Source organism: Rhinopithecus roxellana, chromosome 12, assembly GCF_007565055.1.
Source record: "Rhinopithecus roxellana isolate Shanxi Qingling chromosome 12, ASM756505v1, whole genome shotgun sequence".
NCBI lineage: Eukaryota > Metazoa > Chordata > Mammalia > Primates > Cercopithecidae > Rhinopithecus > Rhinopithecus roxellana.
Window position 1 is genome coordinate 67,036,260 of NC_044560.1, and position 21,484 is coordinate 67,057,743.

The 21,484-nt window shown below is 41.2% G+C and overlaps 2 protein-coding genes across 7 annotated transcripts in view; one reads left to right on the forward strand and one right to left on the reverse strand.

The window, feature by feature from the left end:
• MCOLN3 (mucolipin 3) overlaps positions 1-6,478 on the reverse strand; it is a 32,035-nt gene extending 25,557 nt beyond the window's left edge. For 2 of the 6 annotated variants that reach the window (XM_030941577.1, XM_030941574.1), the window contains exons 1-2: positions 6,120-6,211; positions 1,969-2,198 (exon numbers count right to left, since the gene is read on the reverse strand). In XM_030941577.1, coding sequence (XP_030797437.1) covers positions 1,969-2,198; positions 6,120-6,189 — 300 coding nt within the window. In that variant the 5' untranslated portion in view covers positions 6,190-6,211. Of the gene's footprint in view, positions 1-1,968; positions 2,199-5,236; positions 5,630-6,119; positions 6,212-6,333 lie in introns of those variants that run through there. The other 4 variants (XM_030941575.1, XM_010382550.2, XM_010382548.2 and 1 more) reach the window with 4 other exon arrangements.
• Positions 6,479-20,574: 14,096 nt separating this feature from the next.
• WDR63 (WD repeat domain 63) overlaps positions 20,575-21,484 on the forward strand; it is a 73,686-nt gene continuing 72,776 nt past the window's right edge. Inside the window, exon 1 of the mRNA XM_030912985.1 lies at positions 20,575-20,745. The gene's annotated coding sequence lies outside the window, so the exon portion shown is untranslated. The remainder of the gene's footprint in view (positions 20,746-21,484) is intronic.

Genomic DNA, 21,484 nt, shown 5'->3' on the forward strand with positions numbered 1-21,484 from the left:
GAGGATACCACTACCTACCCTCCAACTTGTTTTAAGAATTGAGTATGGACCAGGCACAGTGGCTCACCCTGTAATCCCAGCACTTTGGGAGGCCTAGGTGGATGGATCACCTGAGGTCAGGAGTTCAAGAGCAGCCTGGCCAACATGGTGAAACCCCATCTCTACTAAAAATACAAAATTTAGCCAGGCATGGTGGCATGTGCCTGTAATCCCAGCTATTCGAGAGGTTGAGGCAGGAGAATCACTTGAACCCAGGAGGCAGAGGTTGCAGTGAGCTGAGATGGTGCCACTGTACTCCAGCCTGGGCCACACAGCGGGACTCCATCTCAAAAAAAAAAGAATTGAACATGATGACATCTGTAAAATGTTTAGCCTGGTACACAGCAAACACTCAAGTGGCACCTATTATTATTCTAAGTAGAAAATATTCATGTTCAATTGATACAGGCTTTTCCCTTTTATAAGAAACAATAGACATAAACTTTTCACTATTGTAACACACCATATTATCACTCAGAAGTTAAGAATTTCAATTTCAACTTGCCAAATATTTGGCTGAGAATTGAACATCCATTTTCAGGGTGTATAATAGAGAGAATGCCTGCCTTCAAAGTCTTGACATTGCCACTGACTAGCCATGTGACTTTTTTTTTTTTTTTTTTTTTTTTTTTTTTTTTTTTTGAGACAGGGTCTCACTCTGTCACCCAGGCTGGAGCACAGTGGTGTGATCACTACACCTGGCTAATTTTTGTATTTTTTCGTAGAAATGGGTTTTCGCCATGTTACCCAGGCTGGTCTGGAACTCCTTAGCTTAAGCAATCCACCCACCTCAGCATCCCACAGTGCTGCAATTATAGGCATGAGCCACCCTGCCTGGCCAAGCCATGTGACTTTAAAAGAGCTCTATGAATGTCAGCTTCCTCTTCTGTAAAATGAGCCAGTAGGAGTGTTAGAATTAAATGAAATAATGTACTGGAACGGGGTAGTCACCAAATGTTTGTTTCCCTTGATACAACATCTAGCATTAGAAACAAGCAAGAATTCTACCAACTTCATATGATTGTAGAAATTGCCTTGGTTCCCTAACAATCATAAGCATTTGTTCTCAATAAGCAGTTAAAATTAGTAATATCCTGTTTTTTTAATCTCTCCTTCAATACCAATGGTTTATTTACTTAGGTATTTTTCACCAACTTAGGAAGAGTAAGTAATAATAAAAATAAACCCATCACATCGATTTTTCTCATTAAAATCTGCTTTTATTTTGCCCTTTGCTTTTAGCAAGAGATAATTACTCTCACCAACGGGAAAACATATTTTCATAACAGTAAATCACAACCAGTATATATTAAGAATCACAAAATATGGTTCCTCCTTCCCCCATAAAAATATTAAAAGCAGCCAAGGAAATAAGATTTAAAAGCTCCCTTTGAAATAAAAAGAGGTCCTGTGTTTCACTAGCTCCTGCCACTCCTCTTCTGTTAGTTAACTTCACATTCTTCCATTGCATGGGTCTCATGATCACAGGGTGGTAAGAACCTAAGAATTTGCCTGTAGCAGGAGCCCTTTAAGTTTCTGAAGAGAGAAATTCCCAGGAAACTAACTAGGAAGGAAAAGAAAGTCCTAATATTGGACAACACTAGTTTCCATGGCTTATTTAGAAACCAGCTGAACCTCTTCATTGGAAGTCAAATATTAGTTTTCCTTTCCTGAAAACTAATAAGATTATGTGACTAAAATTATAACCAAGGGAAAGACGAGAAGAAAAAAACTAAGAAAAAAGAAGCCAAACTCTTTCACAAATGTTGAAGACAGAAGGGTCTAAGATTTTATGTTTTCTTATCTGTTACTGTTCTACATTATGCATGTAGTTAAAAGTCATATATATTAAAAAAACAAAAATACTGTCCATAGTTCTCTTTGCTATTAAAAGAGGCTTTCACCAAACTCATGATCTGAGATACTTACCTGGATAGTCACCATTGCAATTTTTAGAATTTGTATGGCAAGTTTCCATGGTTTTCTACCTCGAGCCCAGAACTTCTCACAGGGATTCATGAAAAAAAATTTGAGTTTTCGCCTCATCTGGTCTTCTAATAGAAGCTCCTCAGATGGAGATGTATGCTGGTTAAAATTGCAGCGATTTTCCTCTTCATGAGAGCTGCAGCTACTTATAATTACCTCAGGATTTGCCATCTCTAGAGGAAAAAAAAAACAACAACCAACATTTCCATTTAGTGAGTAAAGACACAAGTCCATATTCTTTGATACTGCAGGAAGAAGCCGAAATAGAAGTTCTGGTTTCAAATAAGCACCATTGCTCTAAACTGCATTTTAGATGTTTACAGAATCAGTTCTAATGTAAGACATCACTTTTTTATTTGTTTTAATTACAAAGTGAATTTTCACATAGTTCAAAGTTACCAAATTCAAGGGCTGCTCCCAATAGTAAAAGATTATATGTACATATATATAGAATGTATATGTTTTCTGCCTCACTCAGTATAGTTAGAGCAGGATCAGAGACCTGAGGACCAGGGGGAAAGACTTCAGAGGGTACGTGGGCCTTGAAGTTATATGAAAACTTTCATGTATGTGGCTGTGGACACTTTTTCCTGGGAAGTAACTAAAACTTTCACGGATTATCAAAAAATGTTTAAAACCACTGAGTTAAAGATAGCAGGGTGTAGTGTAAAGAACCAAGATTCAGTTTGGTTTCTAATCCTGGTTCTATAACTTGACATTTCTGCAATCTCAAGGAAATCATTTAGCCCTTCTGAGCCTCAGTTTCCTCTCCAGCAATAATGGGAATAACAACACCTACCCTTCTACGATTGTAGCCAGAATTAAATAGTTATGACTGTAGTGACCATTAAATAAAACAGCAAACAAAGCATTTGTATAGGGTCTAGTGCTAAGCAGAATCACCTGCCTAACACCCACAGCCGACAGAGCGGCTTCCTAGAAAGGTTCTTTAAGGGGCAGTATGTGCCTCAGGAAACATAACTGTTGTACAAAGGGGAAAGTAGGCCCTCAGTTTAAGCCTAATTCCCAGTCTGTGGCATCACTTGTAAGGACTTTTTATTGAAGGCCTTATATTTATAGCATATTTTCAAAGTACTTCATATCTATTTGGGGAGGCCGGCGTGTTTGAAAAGGGTTGGGTTGGGCTGGTTTGATTGTCTTCAGAATCAGCTTTTTCAAATTGACGGAGAAGTCACTCCAGAGACTGGGATGGGTCTTGGATTTTCCCTCAGACTAAGACTGATATTATACTATGGAAACCTGTTCAAAGTAGAATACCCCAAACCATGAGTAGGGTTCTTCCATACAGAATAGAAAGGCAGGCTTTATTTGACATTTTAATAATAACTTGTACTCAGCAATGAAGGAGGAAAATTGCAACCTGCATTCATACAATTTCTTACAAGTCACTGGTTAGATACCATGCTGCTTTCCAAGTCTAGAACCTCACTTTTGATTCCAATTCAAGCATTCTTAGCAAGCCCAACATCTCCGAACAATAGATACTGGCTATAAAGAATAGCCATGGGGAAGGTTTTTAAACTCTTGATTAATGAAGAGATTAATAAGGATACTGCTGGATGAATAAACCATAAAACATATTTACTGTATGGCATATGCAGTACCTTCAAAATGAAATAATTATGATATAACTCATTAAAGTGTGGCTCGTGTGTGTGTGTTAAAATGCCTGTCAAAGCATAAATGCAGTAATTCTTAGGTAAAGGCATAAAGGAAAGAAAATTATTAATAAATTAGGATTTTCACTCAACAGTTTTACTTCCTTCAAAAAGGCAAGTTTTTTTGTTTTTTTTTTTTATACTTTAAGTTCTAGGGTACATGTGCACAACGTGCAGGTTTGTCACATATGTATACATGTGCCATGTTAGTGTGCTGCACCCATTAACTCGTCATTTACATTAGGTATATCTCCTAATGCTATCCCTCCCCCCTCCCCCCTGCCCACAATAGGCCCCAGTGTGTGATGTTCCCCTTCCTGTGTCCAAGTGATCTCATTGTTCAATTCCCACCTATGAGTGAGAACATGTGGTGTTTGGTTTTCTGTTCTTGTGATAGTTTGCTGAGAATGATGGTTTCCAGCTGCATCCCTGTCCCTACAAAGGCATGAACTCATCCTTTTTTATGGCTGCATAGTATTCCATGGTGTATATGTGCCACGTTTTCTTAATCCAGTCTGTCACTGATGGACATATGGGTTGATTCCAAATCTTTGCTATTGTGAATAGTGCTGCAATAAACATATGTGTGCATGTGTCTTTACAGCAGCATGATTTATAATCCTTTGGGTATATACCCAGTAATGGGATGGCTGGGTCAAATGGTATTTCTAGTTCTAGATCCTTGAGGAATCACCACACTGTTTTCCACAATGGTTGAACTAGTTTACGGTCCCACCAACAGTGTAAAAGTGTTCCTATTTCTCCACATCCTCTCCAGCACCTGTTGTGTCCTGACTTTTTAATGATTGCCATTCTAACTGGTGTGAGATGGTATCTCATTGTGGTTTTGATTTGCATTTCTCTGATGGCGAGTGATGATGAGCATTTTTTCATGAAGGCAGGATATTTTAACCAGCATTTAAGGAGACTTTATCTATAGGACTTAAAACACAGATGATTTCATGTTCACCAAAGCTCACATATGAACACCAACATAATGATGAAGCTGTTAATAATCAAGCATGTTGGTGAATTGTATATTAACACTAAGCCCTTTCCACTTTGATACAGGGAAAATTAAATTTTTTTTTTTTTTTTTTTTTGAGGCGGAGTCTTGCTCTGTCTCCCAGGCTGGAGTGCAGTGGCCGGATCTCAGCTCACTGCAAGCTCCGCCTCCTGGGTTCCCGCCATTCTCCTGCCTCAGCCTCCCAAGTAGCTGGGACTACAGGCGCCCGCCACCTCGCCCGGCTAGATTTTTGTATTTTTAGTAGAGACGGGGTTTCACTGTGTTCGCCAGGATGGTCTCGATCTCCTGACCTTGTGATCCGCCCGTCTCGGCCTCCCAAAGTGCTGGGATTACAGGCTTGAGCCACCGCGCCCGGCCGGGAAAATTAAATTTTAAACAAACTAGCCACACACCATGTAACAGTAACCCACAGGAACAAAGAGAAAACAAGCCAATCAGCATCTATTCAGCACATCACAACGAGTTGTCCCGGAAGACATTTCATTAACCGGGACCGGCTGCTGACCTTGGAAACGTTAGCTTTACCCAGTCTGAAAAGCACTTCCGAGGGTGCACTTTTAAAAACTGCAAACTGTCGGGAACCCCAGCAGCTGAAGGAGGTATTCGCAGCCAGCCACCTTTGACATTCACCCGGAGCACCGGCACGGGAGGCAAGGTGGGCGAAGGGCCCCAGCAGGAGAGGCTACCCGACGAAGGGGCCATCCGGACAGGCTACCGAAGTATCTATCAGGCATGCTCTTAGAAGGAGCAAACGGACACACACAGGTTACCTATTCCTGGCGGGCAGAGGCTTGATTGGAGTAAGCTGTAGAAAATTGGAGAAAGCCCGGGACTGTATAAATAGGAAAGGCCTCGCAGTCGGCGACAAAGTTACGCAACCTCGTTTTTTCAGAAGCGCTTTCCCACTTCATCAGACACAAAACTTTGGTCTCACCAGTCTTTCTCTTTTTTTCTTTTTTTAAACAAAGAAACAAGGGTTGACACTTATGTCGGGTAGTCTGTGCGAGAAAGAGCCAGAGGGCTGCAGCGATGTCCCAGAGCCGTCGCTGCCATCCCCGGGCACTGCCCTTGAGCTCAGACGGCCGCAGTCCGGCTGGCGGCTGCTTTCAGCCAGCGCAGCGACCCGGGCTTGAGCCCCCACTTCCAGCCGCCCCCACCTCTAACAGGGGGAGAGTCCGCCTTGAGAGGGGCCGGCCGAGCCGCCTCAAGGCCATCTGGAGCCCCGGCCGGTATCAAAGCCTTCCAGCGCAGGGGCTCCGGGCGGAGGTGGCTTCCAGCCTTCTGAGCCCTGGTCACAGGTGGGCGGCGGCCTGGAGGGGGAGTGAGGAGCAGAGCACCCCCACCCGCCCAGCCCCGGGCAGGCCTGGCAGGCGCGCACCTCCACTGACCTGCTGGCGGTGTGGGGGCGGCGCGGAACAGCTGCATCTCGCGCCCGGCTAAAGCCCGCCTGCCCTCCATGGCGCCGACTGCCCGGCCCAGCCTGGCCCTCCCGCGGCGTCCCCGACGGCTCGCTGCCTCCCGGCCTCCCGGCCCCCTCCCTGTGCGCTGCGGGCGCCGTTCCCGCGACACTCGACGCCCCGGGGCGGCGCCCGGCGGGCTCACCTGGGGGACAGCGGGGAGCGGCCGCAGCTCCGGTGTCCGCGGCGAGAGCGCAGGGAGAGTGAGCGAGCGGCTCCAGCAACCTCGAGCCCCGCTCCGCCCAGGGTCAGAAGGGAGGAGAGCGCCCCGTCCGCCGCCCGCGTATCCTCCCGCCCCCGCCGCTTTAACTCGTGACCCTACTCCCGGCTCGGGTTCCCGCCGCGCCCTGTCGGGGGCCGCCTTTCAGGAGCACAGGTGGGACGCAGGAGGCCGTCCGGAGGAAGCCGGCGTTGTGCCCGTTCTCTGCCACCCCTACCCTATGACTCCCTTCATTTTCTCCCTGAGCAACCCGTTCCGCCCTGCTCAGGTTTGCCCGCTTTGCTCAGGAGCTGCCGGGGGGCCACCCCCTCCTGGCCGAGGCCCCTCAGGTGGTTGCCGGGCTCCGCGGGTGCGGGATCTATAGCTCCTAGCGCCGGTGAGTGTGAGGCCCCGCTGCAGCCTCCCATTGTGATGTTTGCATACAAGGTGAAATCTTGAATGTCTTGGAGTTTCAAGCCTGAACCTTGTTCCCTCCCTGGGTCTTCTAGTTTCTGACAAATGCTGTGAAATGAGTGGACAGTCGACTAGACTCCTCTGTAGATTGGGGGCTGGGGCAGAAAGAGCCCTGGGAAGCTTTTCCAAGAAATGTAAATAGAAATACCTAAAGTAGACTTTGAACCGTAATCTTTTTCTTCATAAATTATCCTTAAATATTAAACCTAATACCCCTTATCAGGATTGGATCAGAAACTTTGGTTAATTTTAATTATAATTACTTTGGATTCGTTCTGATTTTTAATTTTTACTTATTTATTTTTTGGCCACAGGTAAGTTGGTAAAGGTCACTGAATTTCCCTACTAGGGTATTCATGAAATTAGGTCGATACCTGGCAAACCTTTTATAAAACCTGTTTTCAAATCCTTAACCAGTATGCATGGATTACTAATAAATTTTTGCAACAGGGTACAAGAATTTTATGCTGTTGATTAACCTGGATCCCACATACCGTGAACAAGAACAGAAAGGATATAATTGGCACAATTCTCAAGTGCAATTTGGGAAATACAATGTAATCTTTAATTCACATATGCCTACACACGATGTAACGCTATCTCCTTACTTGATGGTAAGAGTTTGAAATGCTTGATTGTTCAGGAACAATCTGAACTTTGTAGAGGTTCACAGTTACAAATGATGGCCCTTGCTTAACCCTCGTTTTAGCTGAGTTATAAGGACCGGTGAACAGAAAAAGCCAGGGTTTGAACTCAGGCAGATGAGGGCCCAAATAACCTTCTGTGCCACTTATTGGTCTCTAGGGAGTTACTTACCTTCTCTCAACCCCTTTTCCTTTTATGTGCAATCTGTAAGGTTAGCCGAGAGAAAGAACGAGAGAGTGAGTGAGAGAGAGAGACAGACAGACAGACAGACAGACAAGTTCAGGCAAGCCTTTATTCAACCTCCCGGCTGCTCCATTACAGAGAGAGGCAGCCCTGAGCTTACAAAATGAGGGGTTTATATGGGGGAGAGAGAGCCTGTGGTTGTTTGTTGGTTTACTCTGCCACATATCACCTCGTGACGTTTATGGTACCGGAGGTGTAGGTAAAATTTGTTTATGCTTCCCACGACCTCCCACTGTGCGGTCCAGATGGTTTGTAATTGGGTTTGCTTTATAGCAGCAAGGCCTGATAGGTAAAAGTCTGCTGGCTTCACCGCGGTGCCTAGATAAGGGCTTAGAAATGTAAAAAGGTTTGGGGGAAGGGGAGGGGTGACACGGAGAGGTTTGCGGGGGGTGGGGGTGGGGGTGCTGGCAGTACCAAGAAGCTTTTTTGGGGCAGCTTGTCCCTAACACAATCTAGCTAATAAAAGGAATGGTGATTTTTAATTAATATGATACATGTAAAGCACCCATTACTGTATCAAGCATATGCGACGTGCTTATAAATGCTGACTCCCCCTTTTTATTGGAAGACTTAATGAAAATATCAACCATGTTCATAAATTACAAGAATCAATATTATTAAAATGTCAGTTTTCACCAAGTTCATTTATAGATTCAACCCAATCTCAATGAAAATTCTAGCCAACTGTTTTGTAGAAATTGACAACCTGATTCTAAAATTCCTATGGAAGCAAATGCAAAGAATCAATAATAACCAAAGCAATTTTTTAAAAGAAAGATAAAACTGGAGGATTTATCCTACCTATATCAAAAAGCTATTTAAGCTAGACAACTTGGTACTGATGAAGAGAGACATATAGACTACACATAGGCAATGGAACAAATAGAATCTGGAAATAGATTCACATATATATGGTCAATTGATTTCTGACAAAGATGTTAAAACAATGTAAAAGGGAATATTAAACCTTAACAATCAATATATTATTTTACTGACTTAAAGGAATATATTGACACCAAGTCAAAAGAAAGGCAGGAAAGCTGACATGAAAGGTTTACATAAACATTCCTGGAAAGCAGGAGAGGAGTGCATAAAAGAGAAGCAGTTAAGATCTTATCAGTCAATCTTGCTTTTAACTTTTACAATATTATAAGTGCGTGTTTCTGGACTTGTCAGTGAGTCATTCTTGTAGATAAACATCAATACATTTATACTCATAGAATATATTGTGTTAATCCAATTAATGGTATTGCAAGAAATAAGTGTTGGAAGCAAAACAAGTCCCTACATTGCTAATTTCAACATTTTTTTTTTTTTTTTTTTTTTTGAAACAAGGTCTAGCTGTGTTGCCCAGGCTGGAGTGCAGTTGCTGGATCTCAGCTCACTGCAACCTCTGCCTCCCAGGCTCAAGTGATTCTCCTGCCTCAGCCTCCTGAGTAGCTGTGATTTCAGTCACATGCCACCACGCTCAGCTAATTTTTGTATTTTTAGTAGAGATGCGGTTTCACCATGTTGGCCAGGCTGATCTTGAACTCCTGACCTCAGGTGATCCGCCCACCTTGGCCTCCCAAAGTGCTGGGATTATAGGCATTAGCCACCGCACCTGGCCTCAACATATGATTCTATGTGATGCTTTTGATGTTGCTAGAATATCCAAATGGTATATTACTATTATAACACACTTTGGTGGACAACCGACTACGTACACAACACCTCTCATAAGATTGTAACAGAGTTGAAAAACTCCTATCACCTAGTGATGTGGTAATGTCACCGCAATAACGTTGTAGAGCAATGCGTTATCTACCTATTCGTGGGGATGCTGGTGTAAATAAACTCCTACTGCACTGCCAGTCTATAAAAGTGTAGCACATACAGTTATGTGCAGTACATAATACTTGACAATGATAATAAGCAACCATGTGATTGGCTTACATATTTACTATACTATTATCATTATTCTAGAGTATACTTCTACTTGAAAAAAAAAAAAAAAAAGCCAGCTGTCAAATAGCCTCAGGATGTATTCCAGAAGAAGATGGTGTTATCGTAGATGACAGTTCCATGCCTGTTGTTACCCCTGGACATCTTCCAGTGAGATAAGATGTAGAGGTAGAAGACAGTGATATTGTTAATCCTGACCTTGTGTAAACGTATGCTAATGTGTGTGTTTTTGTCTTAGTTTTTAATGAAAAAAAAGTTTTAAAAAATTGAAAAATAGAAAAAAGCTTGTAGAATAAGGATATAAATAAAATATTATTGTATAGCTGTACAATGTGTTTGTGTTTTAAGCTGTGTTATTACAAAGGAAAATTTAATCATTTTAAAAGTTTGACCGGGCACAGTGGCTCACGCCTGTAATCCCAGCACTTTGGGAGGCCAAGGTGGGGGGATCGCAAGGTCAGGAGTTCGAGACCAGCCTGGCCAATATGGTGAAACCCTGTCTCTACTAAAAATACCAAAATTAGCCGGGCTTGGTGGCGGGCGCCTATAGACCCAGCTACTCCGGAGGCTGAGGCAGGAGAATCACTTGAACCCAGGAGGCGGAGGTTGCAGTGAGCTGAGATTACACCACTGTACTCCAGCCTGGGTGACAGAGGGAGACTCCATCTCAAAAAAAAACAAAAGTAAAATAAATAAAAGTTCATACCATTTCCATTGTGCAATGAAAAATAAATAAATGAATAAATAATTTAAATTTTTAGGCCAGGAGAGGTGGTTCATGCCTGTTTATCCCAGCACTTGAGAGGCCAAGGCAGGAGGCCTGCTTGAGTCCAGGAGTTCGAGACCAGCCTGAGCAACACTGGGAGACCTCATCTCTACAAAAATTTTAAAAAATTAGCCAGGGATGATGGCATGTTCCTGTAGTCCCAGCTATTCCAGAGACTGAGGTGGGAGAATCACTGCGTCCAGGAGGTGGAGGCTGCAGTGAGCCGTGATTATGCCACTGCACTCTAGCCTGGGCAACAGAGCAAGACCCTGTCTCAAAAGCTTATAAAATAAAAAACTTACAGTAAGCTAACATTAACTTATTATTAAAGGAAAAAAAGTTTAAAATAAATTTAGTGTAGTCTATGTGTTTATAATTTAAGGTAGTGTACAATAATGACCTAGGCCTTCACATTCACTCACTGCTTACCTGCCGACTTACCCAGAGCAACTTCCATTTGTGCAAGTTTCATTTATGGTAAGTCCCCTATACAGGTGTACCATTTTTAATCTTTTTTTTTTTTTTTTTTGAGACGGAGTCTCGTTCTGTTGCCCAGGCTGGTATGCAGTGGTGTGATCTCGGCTCACTGCACGCCCTGCCTCCCGGGTTCATGCCATTCTCCTGCCTCAGCCTCCTGAGTAGCTAGGACTACAGGCGCCCGCCACCAAGCCTGACTAATTTTTTGTATTTTTAGTAGAGACGGGGTTTCACCATGTTAACCAGGATGGTTTCGATCTCCTGACCTTGCAATCCGCCTGCCTCGGCCTCCCAAAGTGCTGGGATTACAGGCATGAGCCACCGCGCCCAGCCCCCATTTTTAATCTTTTATATCATATTTTGACTGTTTTATTTTTTCTATATTTAGATATGCTTACATACACAAATACTAAACACTGTGTTCCAGATGCCTACAGTATTCAGTAAAGTAGCATGCTGTACAGGTTTGTAGCCTGGGAATAATAGGCTACGCTACATAGCCTAAGTGTATAGAAAGCTATCCCATCTAGGTTTGTGTAAGTACACTCTATGATGTTCATACAATGACAAAATTACCTAACAATGCATTTGTTAGGATGTATCCCCATCATTAAGCTATGCATGACTGTATTTGAATACCCAATCTCGTTTTCTGCATTTTCCAGAGTTTGAATATTCACTAAAGGGTATCGTTCTTTGTAAAACAAAATATTTTTATTGTTAAAAAAGTAAATGAGCTTATATAAAGCAACAGATATTCCAATGTCCAATCTGATAATACTTTGGAAGCACGTTTAACAAGTGAACTGACATCAAGTGCAAAATGAGAGAAATTTTCTCTCATCTGGAATATCTGTCACAAAGCAAAGATGAAATATATCAGATAAGGAAATTGTTTTATGTGTTTTAAATTGTCATTTGAAGAATTATTTTTAATTAAAATTTAGAAGTTTTTATTTGGAATTTATTTTGCATTAATGCTTCCTTTTAATGATTTTTACTATGAAATATCTATGATCATTATCATATATAATCAAATACAAACTCTTCTTCAGTATGTTGGCTGATAATAATAATAAATCATGCTTTTATTATCTTTTTTAAACCAAAAGAAACCTCTGAAACTTTTAGTATAATTCTAGCACAGAAAAGTTTCAGTTTATTATTATGGTTACTCATTATGTTTTTAAAACATGTAAAGTGTTATGAAACATGTAACGTGTTATGAAAACTACAAAGTAACTTATGATTTCAAGAATTCCAATTTTTTGCTCCTGAATCTCAAGCCAGTAGATCTCTATGACGTTCTTCATATCTGCTGGATGAAAGGGAGCTTTTTTCACATCCCTATCTTCGTATTCAAAATTCCTATCTGTTTTAGAGTAAGGTAGCTCAGCTGAAAGTGTCAGGAGGCGTGAGTATTAAATCACACATTTGTAAACCCAAAATAGTTTTTACCTTTCTGTCTTCTTACATCTGTACCATTTATCTTTCTCCCCTTAATTTCTTCTTTTTTTCTCAATAAAATTTTTTTTTATTTAACACATACATATTCAGCAAGTATTTATTGAGGACTCCTATTTTCCAGTAATGGTATTAGATACTGTCAATGAAAATATTAATAAAATATAGTGCTGTTCTTAAGGATCTTACAGTCTAGAAGATGATTTTTTTAATTTTGAGAAAATTTCAAATACAGAAAACTACAAAAATAACATTAATGCTATTCAATACCCACAACCCCCCAAATTGAACACATTTTACATTTTCTTTTGTTTTTGGCCTTCCTAATTTATGAGGAATAAAGCATTATAAAGTTAACCAACTGATATGGTTTGACTGTGTCTCCACCCAAATCTCATCTTGAATTGTAATCCCCATAATCCCCACCTGTAGACGGAGAGACCCTGTGGGAGGTGATTGGACCACGTGGGCGGTTTCCCCCAGGCTGTTCTCATGATAGTGAGTTCTCAGGAGATCCGATGGTTTTGTAAGTATTTGACAGCTCCTCCTTCACACACTCACACTCTCTCCCGCTGCCTTGTGAAGAAGATGCCTGCTTCTTCTGCCATAATTATAAGTTTCCTGAGGCCTCCCCAGCTATGTGAAACTGTGAGTCAATTAAACTTCCTTTGTTTATAAATTACGCAGTCTCAGGTAGTGTCTTTATAGCAGTCTGAGAATGGACTAATACACCAACCCTCCCTGAGTATAACCTTCTATCATGAATTGGTGTGAATCATTTCAGTCCATTTGTAATACTTTTCTTGAATATATGTTCCCATTATATATAGGAATCATTCATGCATGTTTTTGTTTACAAAGATAGCATTGCTCTGTACCTAATCTTTAACACTTACCTTACCATTTTGTCTTAAGCTATATTCATTCAAGTTTATTTTAGCAGCTGTATGCTATTTTATTGATTATACCATATCATTCTATGCATTTCACTACTGATGGACATTTAGGTTGCTGCCATCTTTTGCCATTACAAAAAACAAAAAACTTCAGCAGTGAACATCCATGAATAATTTTCTTATGCACATCTGTAAAATTTTCTCTAGGGTAAATATCCAGAAGTAGAATTGCTAGATTATAGGAGGTATTCATTTTTGGTTAATATATACTGTCAAATTACTCTCAAAGGTGGTTGTTCCAAATCCTTTAATGAACATTTGTGGCATACCTTCTGTATGCCAACATAGACTTAGACACTGGGACAGGAGGAGTAAGCATGGCAAAAATCCCTCCCTTGTAGAGTTTACATTTTAGTGGACAAAAACAGTCAAACATAAGTACACAGTGTGTTAGAAGGTGATAAATACTATGAGTAAAAATAAAGCGGAGAAAGGAGAACGAGGAGTGCTGAGAAGTTGGCATTTTAAAAACAGTGGAGAGTAGGCCTCACTGAAAAGTTAACATTTTAGCATAAACTTGAAGGGTATCTTGTTTAAGTTCTCCAGGCAGAGGGAACAGCCAATGCAAAAGAGGAGATGCCTACCTAGTGTGTTTGAGTAACCTTAAGGACACCAGTATGTCTGCAGTGGTGTGAACTGCAGGGAGTAATGGTAGGAAATGAAGCAAATAACAGGAACCAGGTTATGCTGGACCTTGGCCATTGTGAGGACCTTGGCTTTTAAATGGAGTGAAATTGGAGCTGTTGGAGGGTATTGAGCAGAAGACTGACATATGACTTGTTTTAAAATTGCATCCCTCTGACTGCAGTGTTGAAAATATATCCTAGGCCGGGCGCGGTGGCTCAAGCCTGTAATCCCAGCACTTTGGGAGGCCGAGGCGGGCGGATCACAAGGTCAGGAGGTCGAGACCATCCTGGCTAACACAGTGAAACCCCGTCTCCACTTAAAAAATACAAAAAATTAGCCGGGCGAGATGGCGGGCGCCTGTAGTCCCAGCTACTCGGGAGGCTGAGGCAGGAGAATGGCGTGGACCCGGAAGGCGGAGCTTGCAGTGAGCTGAGATCCGGCCACTGCACTCCAGCCTGGGCGACAGAGCGAGACTCTGTCTCAAAAAAAAAAAAAAGAAAGAAAATATATCCTAAAAGTGTGAAGGGATGGAAGAAAAGGTGTGAAGGATGACTCTTAAGTTTGTGCAGTGACCCTGAAGATGAAATTGCCATCAGCTAAGATGAAGAAGATGGCAGGAAGAGCAGGTATCTAGGGAGAACCAGCAGTTCAGTTTTTAATGTGTTTTTGAAGTGTCTATAAAGTGCTTCTCAGACTATCTGTTAAAGGGTTAGTTGACTTGGTTTTGTTTTCATTTCTTTCACAGACTAATAATTCTGTAAAATTACAACATAAATAAATTGCTAAAAGAATGAAATAAGGACGTTTGAAATACAAACCTCAATTTTGTTCATACGTAACATGAAGTTACTGTGTCAATTTGCTAAAAAGTTTTTAAACTCCCGATTTCAGTACTACTTTTACTACAGATGGGTAACAATTATTTCATAAACTAGTGGTCTAGTAGCAAATATTTCCTGGCTGGCATTGAAGGAAAGGCCAGGCTTTAGATAACTATGTATTAAACATCCAAGTGGAAATGTCTTGTAGACAGTTGGATATTCAAATCTACTTTTAATAGTCACCAAAGGACAGAAGTAATGTCTATACATTCATTTGGAACAGAATTTTGATTAATTCTGGTTCCACAACTATTCATTGAGAATATGCCACATTTGAGGCACTATCTGGTTTTTCATGGCAATACTATGAGGAAGGGACAGATTAAAATCTGTGGGCAATCTGGACAGGCTAGTAATTTGGCATCCTTTCATACTAATACCCCTTAAAAATGTGTTCACCATTTTTCTAGTGGAAATAGGGAAAAATTGATTTCTGTTAATAAACATGTATATTCTTTCTTTACATTTGAAATAACTTATTAAAAACACACTTTTCCAAACTAGACAACTTTTGGGGAGTGCCAAACTATTCAAACTATAGGTATCAGGCCGGGCGCAGTGGCTCATGCCCAAAATCCCATCACTTTGGGAAGCCAAGGCAGGCAGATCACTTAAGGTCAGGAGTTCAAGACCAGGCTCGCCAAAATGGTGAAACCCCATCTCTACTAAAAATACAAAAAAATTAGCTGAATGTGGTGGCACACACCTGTAATCCCAGCTACTCAGGAGGCTGAGGCACAAGAATCACTTGAACCTGGGAGGCTGAGGTTGTAGTAAGCCAAGATCACACCACTGCTCTCTAGCCTGGATGACAAAGCAAGACTCCGTCTTGAAAAAATTAAAAATTAAATCAAAATGTAGGTATCAAAGCAGGATGAACTCAGGAATGGGAGTATTGCCTTTTGGTTGACCCTCATGATTGTTACCTTTAATGGCAAAATTTTTCAACATAGATTTTATTTCAAATCTGAAGCTATTTGGTTGAGAGAAGAATACATTTATGTCTCTCCTGGCATGTAAAATTTTCCCTATGGAAACCCAAACTAACTGACAACCTATTCACAATTCACTATAGGGAAGTTTGGTATCTTTTGAAGAATGCCCCTTAGGGCAGCATTGGTTGCCCTCACCCTTGGTTACTCAATGTGGTTGCTCTTGCCCTTTATCTGGCCTGGCTCTGATGAAAGCATTATCATCCCAAATTTTGCAGATGAGATTTAGAGAGTTTAATAACTTGTTTAATGTCACCTATGCAGAAAGTGACAAATCTAGGCTTCAACATAATTTCCTTATTTAAATACAATAGTTGAGTGACTTCACTTTAAACAATATTTAAGTGTTCTAATGACAATAAAAATTATACATGTAAAACTGATATTCACTGACTTTTAATGCTTTATGATATTGTAGGTCTATCACTACCATACAATGACTCTCCCACCACCAACTATTTCTAGGTGTAGGGAGTTAAGTCTCAGCCATACTGACAAGTAAGTTCACTCTGCTACCACATGGCCCTGTTTTTACCTCCACAGCTCTCTCTTTGGCCCTTCTGGAGATACCTGCTGCCTGCAGACTGCAGATGAGTGCTGGAGCCCTGCCTTCTCTTATGGGAAGGGCCAGCAATTCTGGAGCCATGTGGGGCCTGTGTCCTCCTTAGTCTCCAGTAGACTCAAGCCATTCTGTGCAGTTAAGAATGCCTTTCTCCTGACTTTAATGTTGAATAGATCCTAATTTCTCATTAATGTTCTAGTCCATTTTTTTCTAGAATTGCAAAAATTCGCCCTTTCTTCCAACAGCTAAATCTTCGTCCCAGGGTCAGGCTTTTTTGTCTCTTTTTCTCCTTTCTGAAGCTGAGTACTCTTCAAATGCTTCTCGCTTCCTCATGCAATAGGTTGTGGTAGTTTCCCCAAGTGCTTGGAAAATATGTAGTAATCCCAGCAGTTTAGGGCTCAAACAAGAAAACTTCTCCCTTCCAGGCATAAAATAGGGTCCTCCACGCCTAAAGAGTCCTGCGCTAACTCTTTAAAAAATAATCCATAAAAAGGATGAGTCCCTCACCAAAATAATAAGTAGTAAAAATCTACCTCATATCAATTTATCAGATGATCCTTTTGTAAACTCAATCTGAAACTTATCAAGATGTCCTTAAAGAATCAGGGAAATATTTTCAATTATGATTTCTTGACTCATGTTTGCTCAATCAATAAAACTAAAATTAATTTTTACATATCTTCAAGTTTCAGGGAAATTCAATTCAACCTCCCCTGGAAGAGCATGGACATATCCACTAGCTACCATGATGGTATTTCATTTCTGACCACTCCCATGAAAGAACAGGTAGTCAATCAATCATGAATTTGTAACATGAAGAAATTTCTAAACATTTCCAATTTAACTTTTACTTTCTTAGTATTGTGACTTATGGCTCATTCCATCAAATGGACATCCCCTTGGCATGTCTCTAAAGAAAAGATGACAGAAGGGCTTGTTGTCTCAGCCAGATCACAAGGTTATAATTCTTACTTCCTTAAATCTGACCGTGAAGGATTATAATTTTTTTTTTATGGAAAGCAAATTATTTAGAAAAATACAAAGAAGCTTCTGTTAGAGAGCTTCTTTTAGATTTACTTGCAAGAATAGTAAATCAATTACATAATTAAATATATGCTTCATTAAATACCTATGTCCAGTCGGCCATGGCGGCTCACACCTATAATCCCAGTACTTTGGGACACCAAGGCTTGGGCCCAGAAGTTCAAAACCAGTCTGGACAACATAGTGAGATCCCCTCTCTAAACAACAACAAACCAAAACCTGTGTTTGACACTATATGACAGTGTGATATAAAGGATGTAAAGGAAATATAAAGTAATGAGACACCATCCCTGCCTTAAAGTCTAGAGGGGCAGACATCTATGTAAACAAGCTATTGCAACACAATGTAATACTTGCTATAATGGAAAAACAGAGGAAAGAGTGTCTAATTCTACTGAGTGCCTATATGGCTGGACAGAGAAGGTGACATTTGAATTGGGTCTTGAAAAATAGTCATTTACCAAGTAATGAGGATGAAGAAAGGCATTGCAGATGGAGGTAGAGGCAGAAATTGAGGCAGCGGAATAAGCAGACACACAGTTGTAACCCAGCACAGCACATGGGGACCAGTCAGGAGCTGGGTAACCAGAGCTCTGACTCTCAGCCTGAGACCCACACACTCCTGGACCTGCACAGCAGTATGTCAGGGGCTGTGCAAAACCACAGGATGAGCATGTCACAGTTGCCTAAGGTTTCTTTGTGTTTATTCAATTTTCTGTCAATTTTAGTTAATAGTGGCTTTAGACATTTTTTTAAAAATTGAAACAAACATGAATTCATTGCAGAGCCAAATGCAAAAACTTCATAAATTATTTATATGAAACAAATATATCTCAGTTGCAGGAGTCTATTTCATGTTATAACCCTTCTTTCCATCAACCTACTACTCACTCCTGGCCCCTGTGATTTCCTGCTCCTTGGCTGTTATGGGTCTTCAATTAAGAAGCAGTGGACTAAAATGTGGGTTGGGCTGGGGATGGAGGCAGGAAATGAGGTTAGAAAAATAACTAATTACCTTTCAGATTTATTTCCAGTGTCTTGCAGAACCCTGTTTATACAGAGTTTCATATGCCAGCTTGAGCGTATTTAAGCAGGGTGATGTCAGAATTCAAACTATGATTTGGAAAATTCTGTGGCAACTTGGCAAATAAATTAGAGGGAAAGAGATAGAACAAGTCAAAAGACTATTGCTACCGTCTAGGTGAGAGACAAGGCGTATCTGAAATAAGGCAGAGGCAGAGGATGGCTAAGAGAAAATAGATTATTTGAGAGTTAAGAAAGAAAAATGACAGGACTTAATGATATGTTGACTGTGGGCAGTAGAAGAGGAGTCAAGGATGACTTTCACATTTCGTTTTGCAACTGATGGACAATGACACTATTACCTAGGGTAGGAAATAAAGAAGGAAAAACAGTTTCCTGAAAGAAAATGAGTTGACTTTGGCTCTGCTAAGTTGTGGTGCTATGGCAATTCATTCCTTCACTACATTTAATCTTTATTTAGCATCTATTAAACAACATGAACTGAACTAGACAGGTAGTTGGAAATGTCCAGTAGCTAGAGGAAATTCAGGTCTGGAATTTAAGAGATATGTTAGGCTGAGAATGTAGAAATGGAAGTCTGGCATGTTTAGTGGTAATGGCTGAAGCTAAGGGGAATATATGATGCTGATGCCACCAGGAGAGTGCGAAGAGTAAGAAAAGAAGACTCAAGACTGAGCCCAGGGGAAAACAAATCTTCCAGTGCCTGGGAGTGGACAAGCTGGAAAAAAGTTGTCAGAATGTTTAGATAATACCTCTTTTTCCGTTTTTTTTCCTTCATAATTTGTATTGTAAAAGTTATTTGAATTTTGTGAACACAAATTTTTCAGAAATTTGAAAGAATCTATATGATCTTTCTGCACATTATGTAAAAGTCTTCATTCAGGATCCTTAAAGTCTCATATGTTATAAATGATCAGCCTCTTCCCAATTAAAGATTTATTTAAATTGGATGTAAAAATTAATTTAGACCAATTACAGCAGTCAATTACATTGCTTTATTAAATTCTGCCAATTTACAAATTAGGACGTTATTATTATTATTTCTTTATTTATTTTAAGACGGATCTTGGCTCATTGCAACGATCACCTCCCAGGTTCAAGCAATTCTCTTGCCTCAGCCTCCCGAGTAGCTGGGACTGACAGGCGCGCACCACCATGCCCAGCTAATTTTTTGTATTTTTAGTAGAGATGGGGTTTCACTGTGTTAATCAGGATGGTGTTGATTTCCTGACATCGTGATCTGCCCGCTTCGGCCTCCCAAAGTGCTGGGATTACAGGCGTGAGCCACCGCGCCAGCCCCCTAAAGTCCCATATGTTATAAATGATCAGCCTCTTCTCAATTATTTTATTTAAAATGAGTGTAAAAATTAATTTAGACCAATTACAGCAGCCAATTACATTACTTTATTAAATTCTGCCACTTTACAAATTAGGCAGTTATAATGTTTTTTAAGGGAAAGGAGGAGAACAGTGTTCAGAGAGTTAAGCTTCACTGTATGAATCCCACAGGACTTCTAATCACAGTTAAAATGAACCTTGGATTACTCACGGATTCAAGTTTCTTCCCCGGAGACTCATACTTAAGCTTGAATCAAATTATAAACAAAAGTTATTCTGATAAGAGGGAAATGTAACCCATTAGGGTTCTGGGGCGCCCACGACACTCAGTGGAGCGCAGCTTCCTCTCCACTCCCTAGGAGGGCCCAGCTCCAGGGTGGGCAGGAAAGCTGCCCGAAAGGATTCTGAGTGGGCAGACTTCTTAACATCTCCTCTCCTGGTTACTAGGGTCCACACCCCAAAAAGATTCTTCTCTGGGTGAGATTGCGGTGGGTGTGAGGCATGGACCGAGCCTGTCAGACCTGGGGTCAGGCCGGGCCACTGCCATCAATATACCTAAGCCACAAAACTCTTTCCTTAGTAGTGGAAAGCTGCTGGCCTCACCCGTTAGCGTTAAGTGACGTCACATCGTGGCAACCAATCACAAGCCTGCTTTGAAAGAGACTGTTAGGAAGCGGACACTGTATTGGTAGAGGTTCTCTGTCAATCTCGCAGAGGACTCGCCTCTTCTCTCTTAGCGACGGATGCGTCCTAGCAACAGTCGGCAGAGTTGCTGCCGTTTGCGCCCTTGCGATTTGTTATTCTGAGAGAGGAGAGTCAAACTCCCACCTCCAGCTCTCGAAGGAGCTTTTCCCGAGGGCACTGCAAAGAGGCTCCTTTTCCTTCAGATCAGCAGTATCAGGTAAGGGAAGCTCTGAATGGGAAAGGCGGCGTGGAAAAGAAGTATTTTACTCACTCTTTCAAGGGTATTTGAACACTCGCTGTGTCAGCAATGTGCTAGGTTAGTGGCAGTGAAGACTACAAAAAATACAAGTCTTTCCTTGCTTTCAAAGAGCTTCCAGCCTAGCGAGGGAGACAAAAATAGCAACGAGAGAGCGGTTAACGACACTCTAAGAACTTCGAGGGCATTACTGTCTTGTTCCCATGTTACGTATACCCAGTGACTATCATATTGCCTAGCACATAGTAGGAGCTCAATAAACCATGACTGAGTGAGTGAATGAATGAATGAATGCCAAAATAGGCTGATTCTGATTATCCGTCTAGGGGCGGGGGTCAAAGAATAAAAGATTAATGTGGGCTGAAATAGATTACTTCAGGACTGTTCAGAAAGGGCTGGAGTAGATAAACAGTGAGGAAGATGAACAGGGAACACAAACTCTTTGAAAGTAAGGACATTGTCTTATTCCCCTAGTGACTAGTTTACCTAGTACCTAAATTGTTGGTCAATACTTTCTCCTTCTTCTTGTGTATGGTGAATGCTAAACGAATTCACAGCAATCTCTTAGGAAGCTCTGAGTTTGAAGCCCCCTGCCTTTGCAGAGACCTGACATAATTACACATAGTATGATTGGAAAGTGTCAGGGAGAACAAGATTGTTTCAGCCTGAGCGACGAAGTCAGGGAGAATTCAGGCTTTGG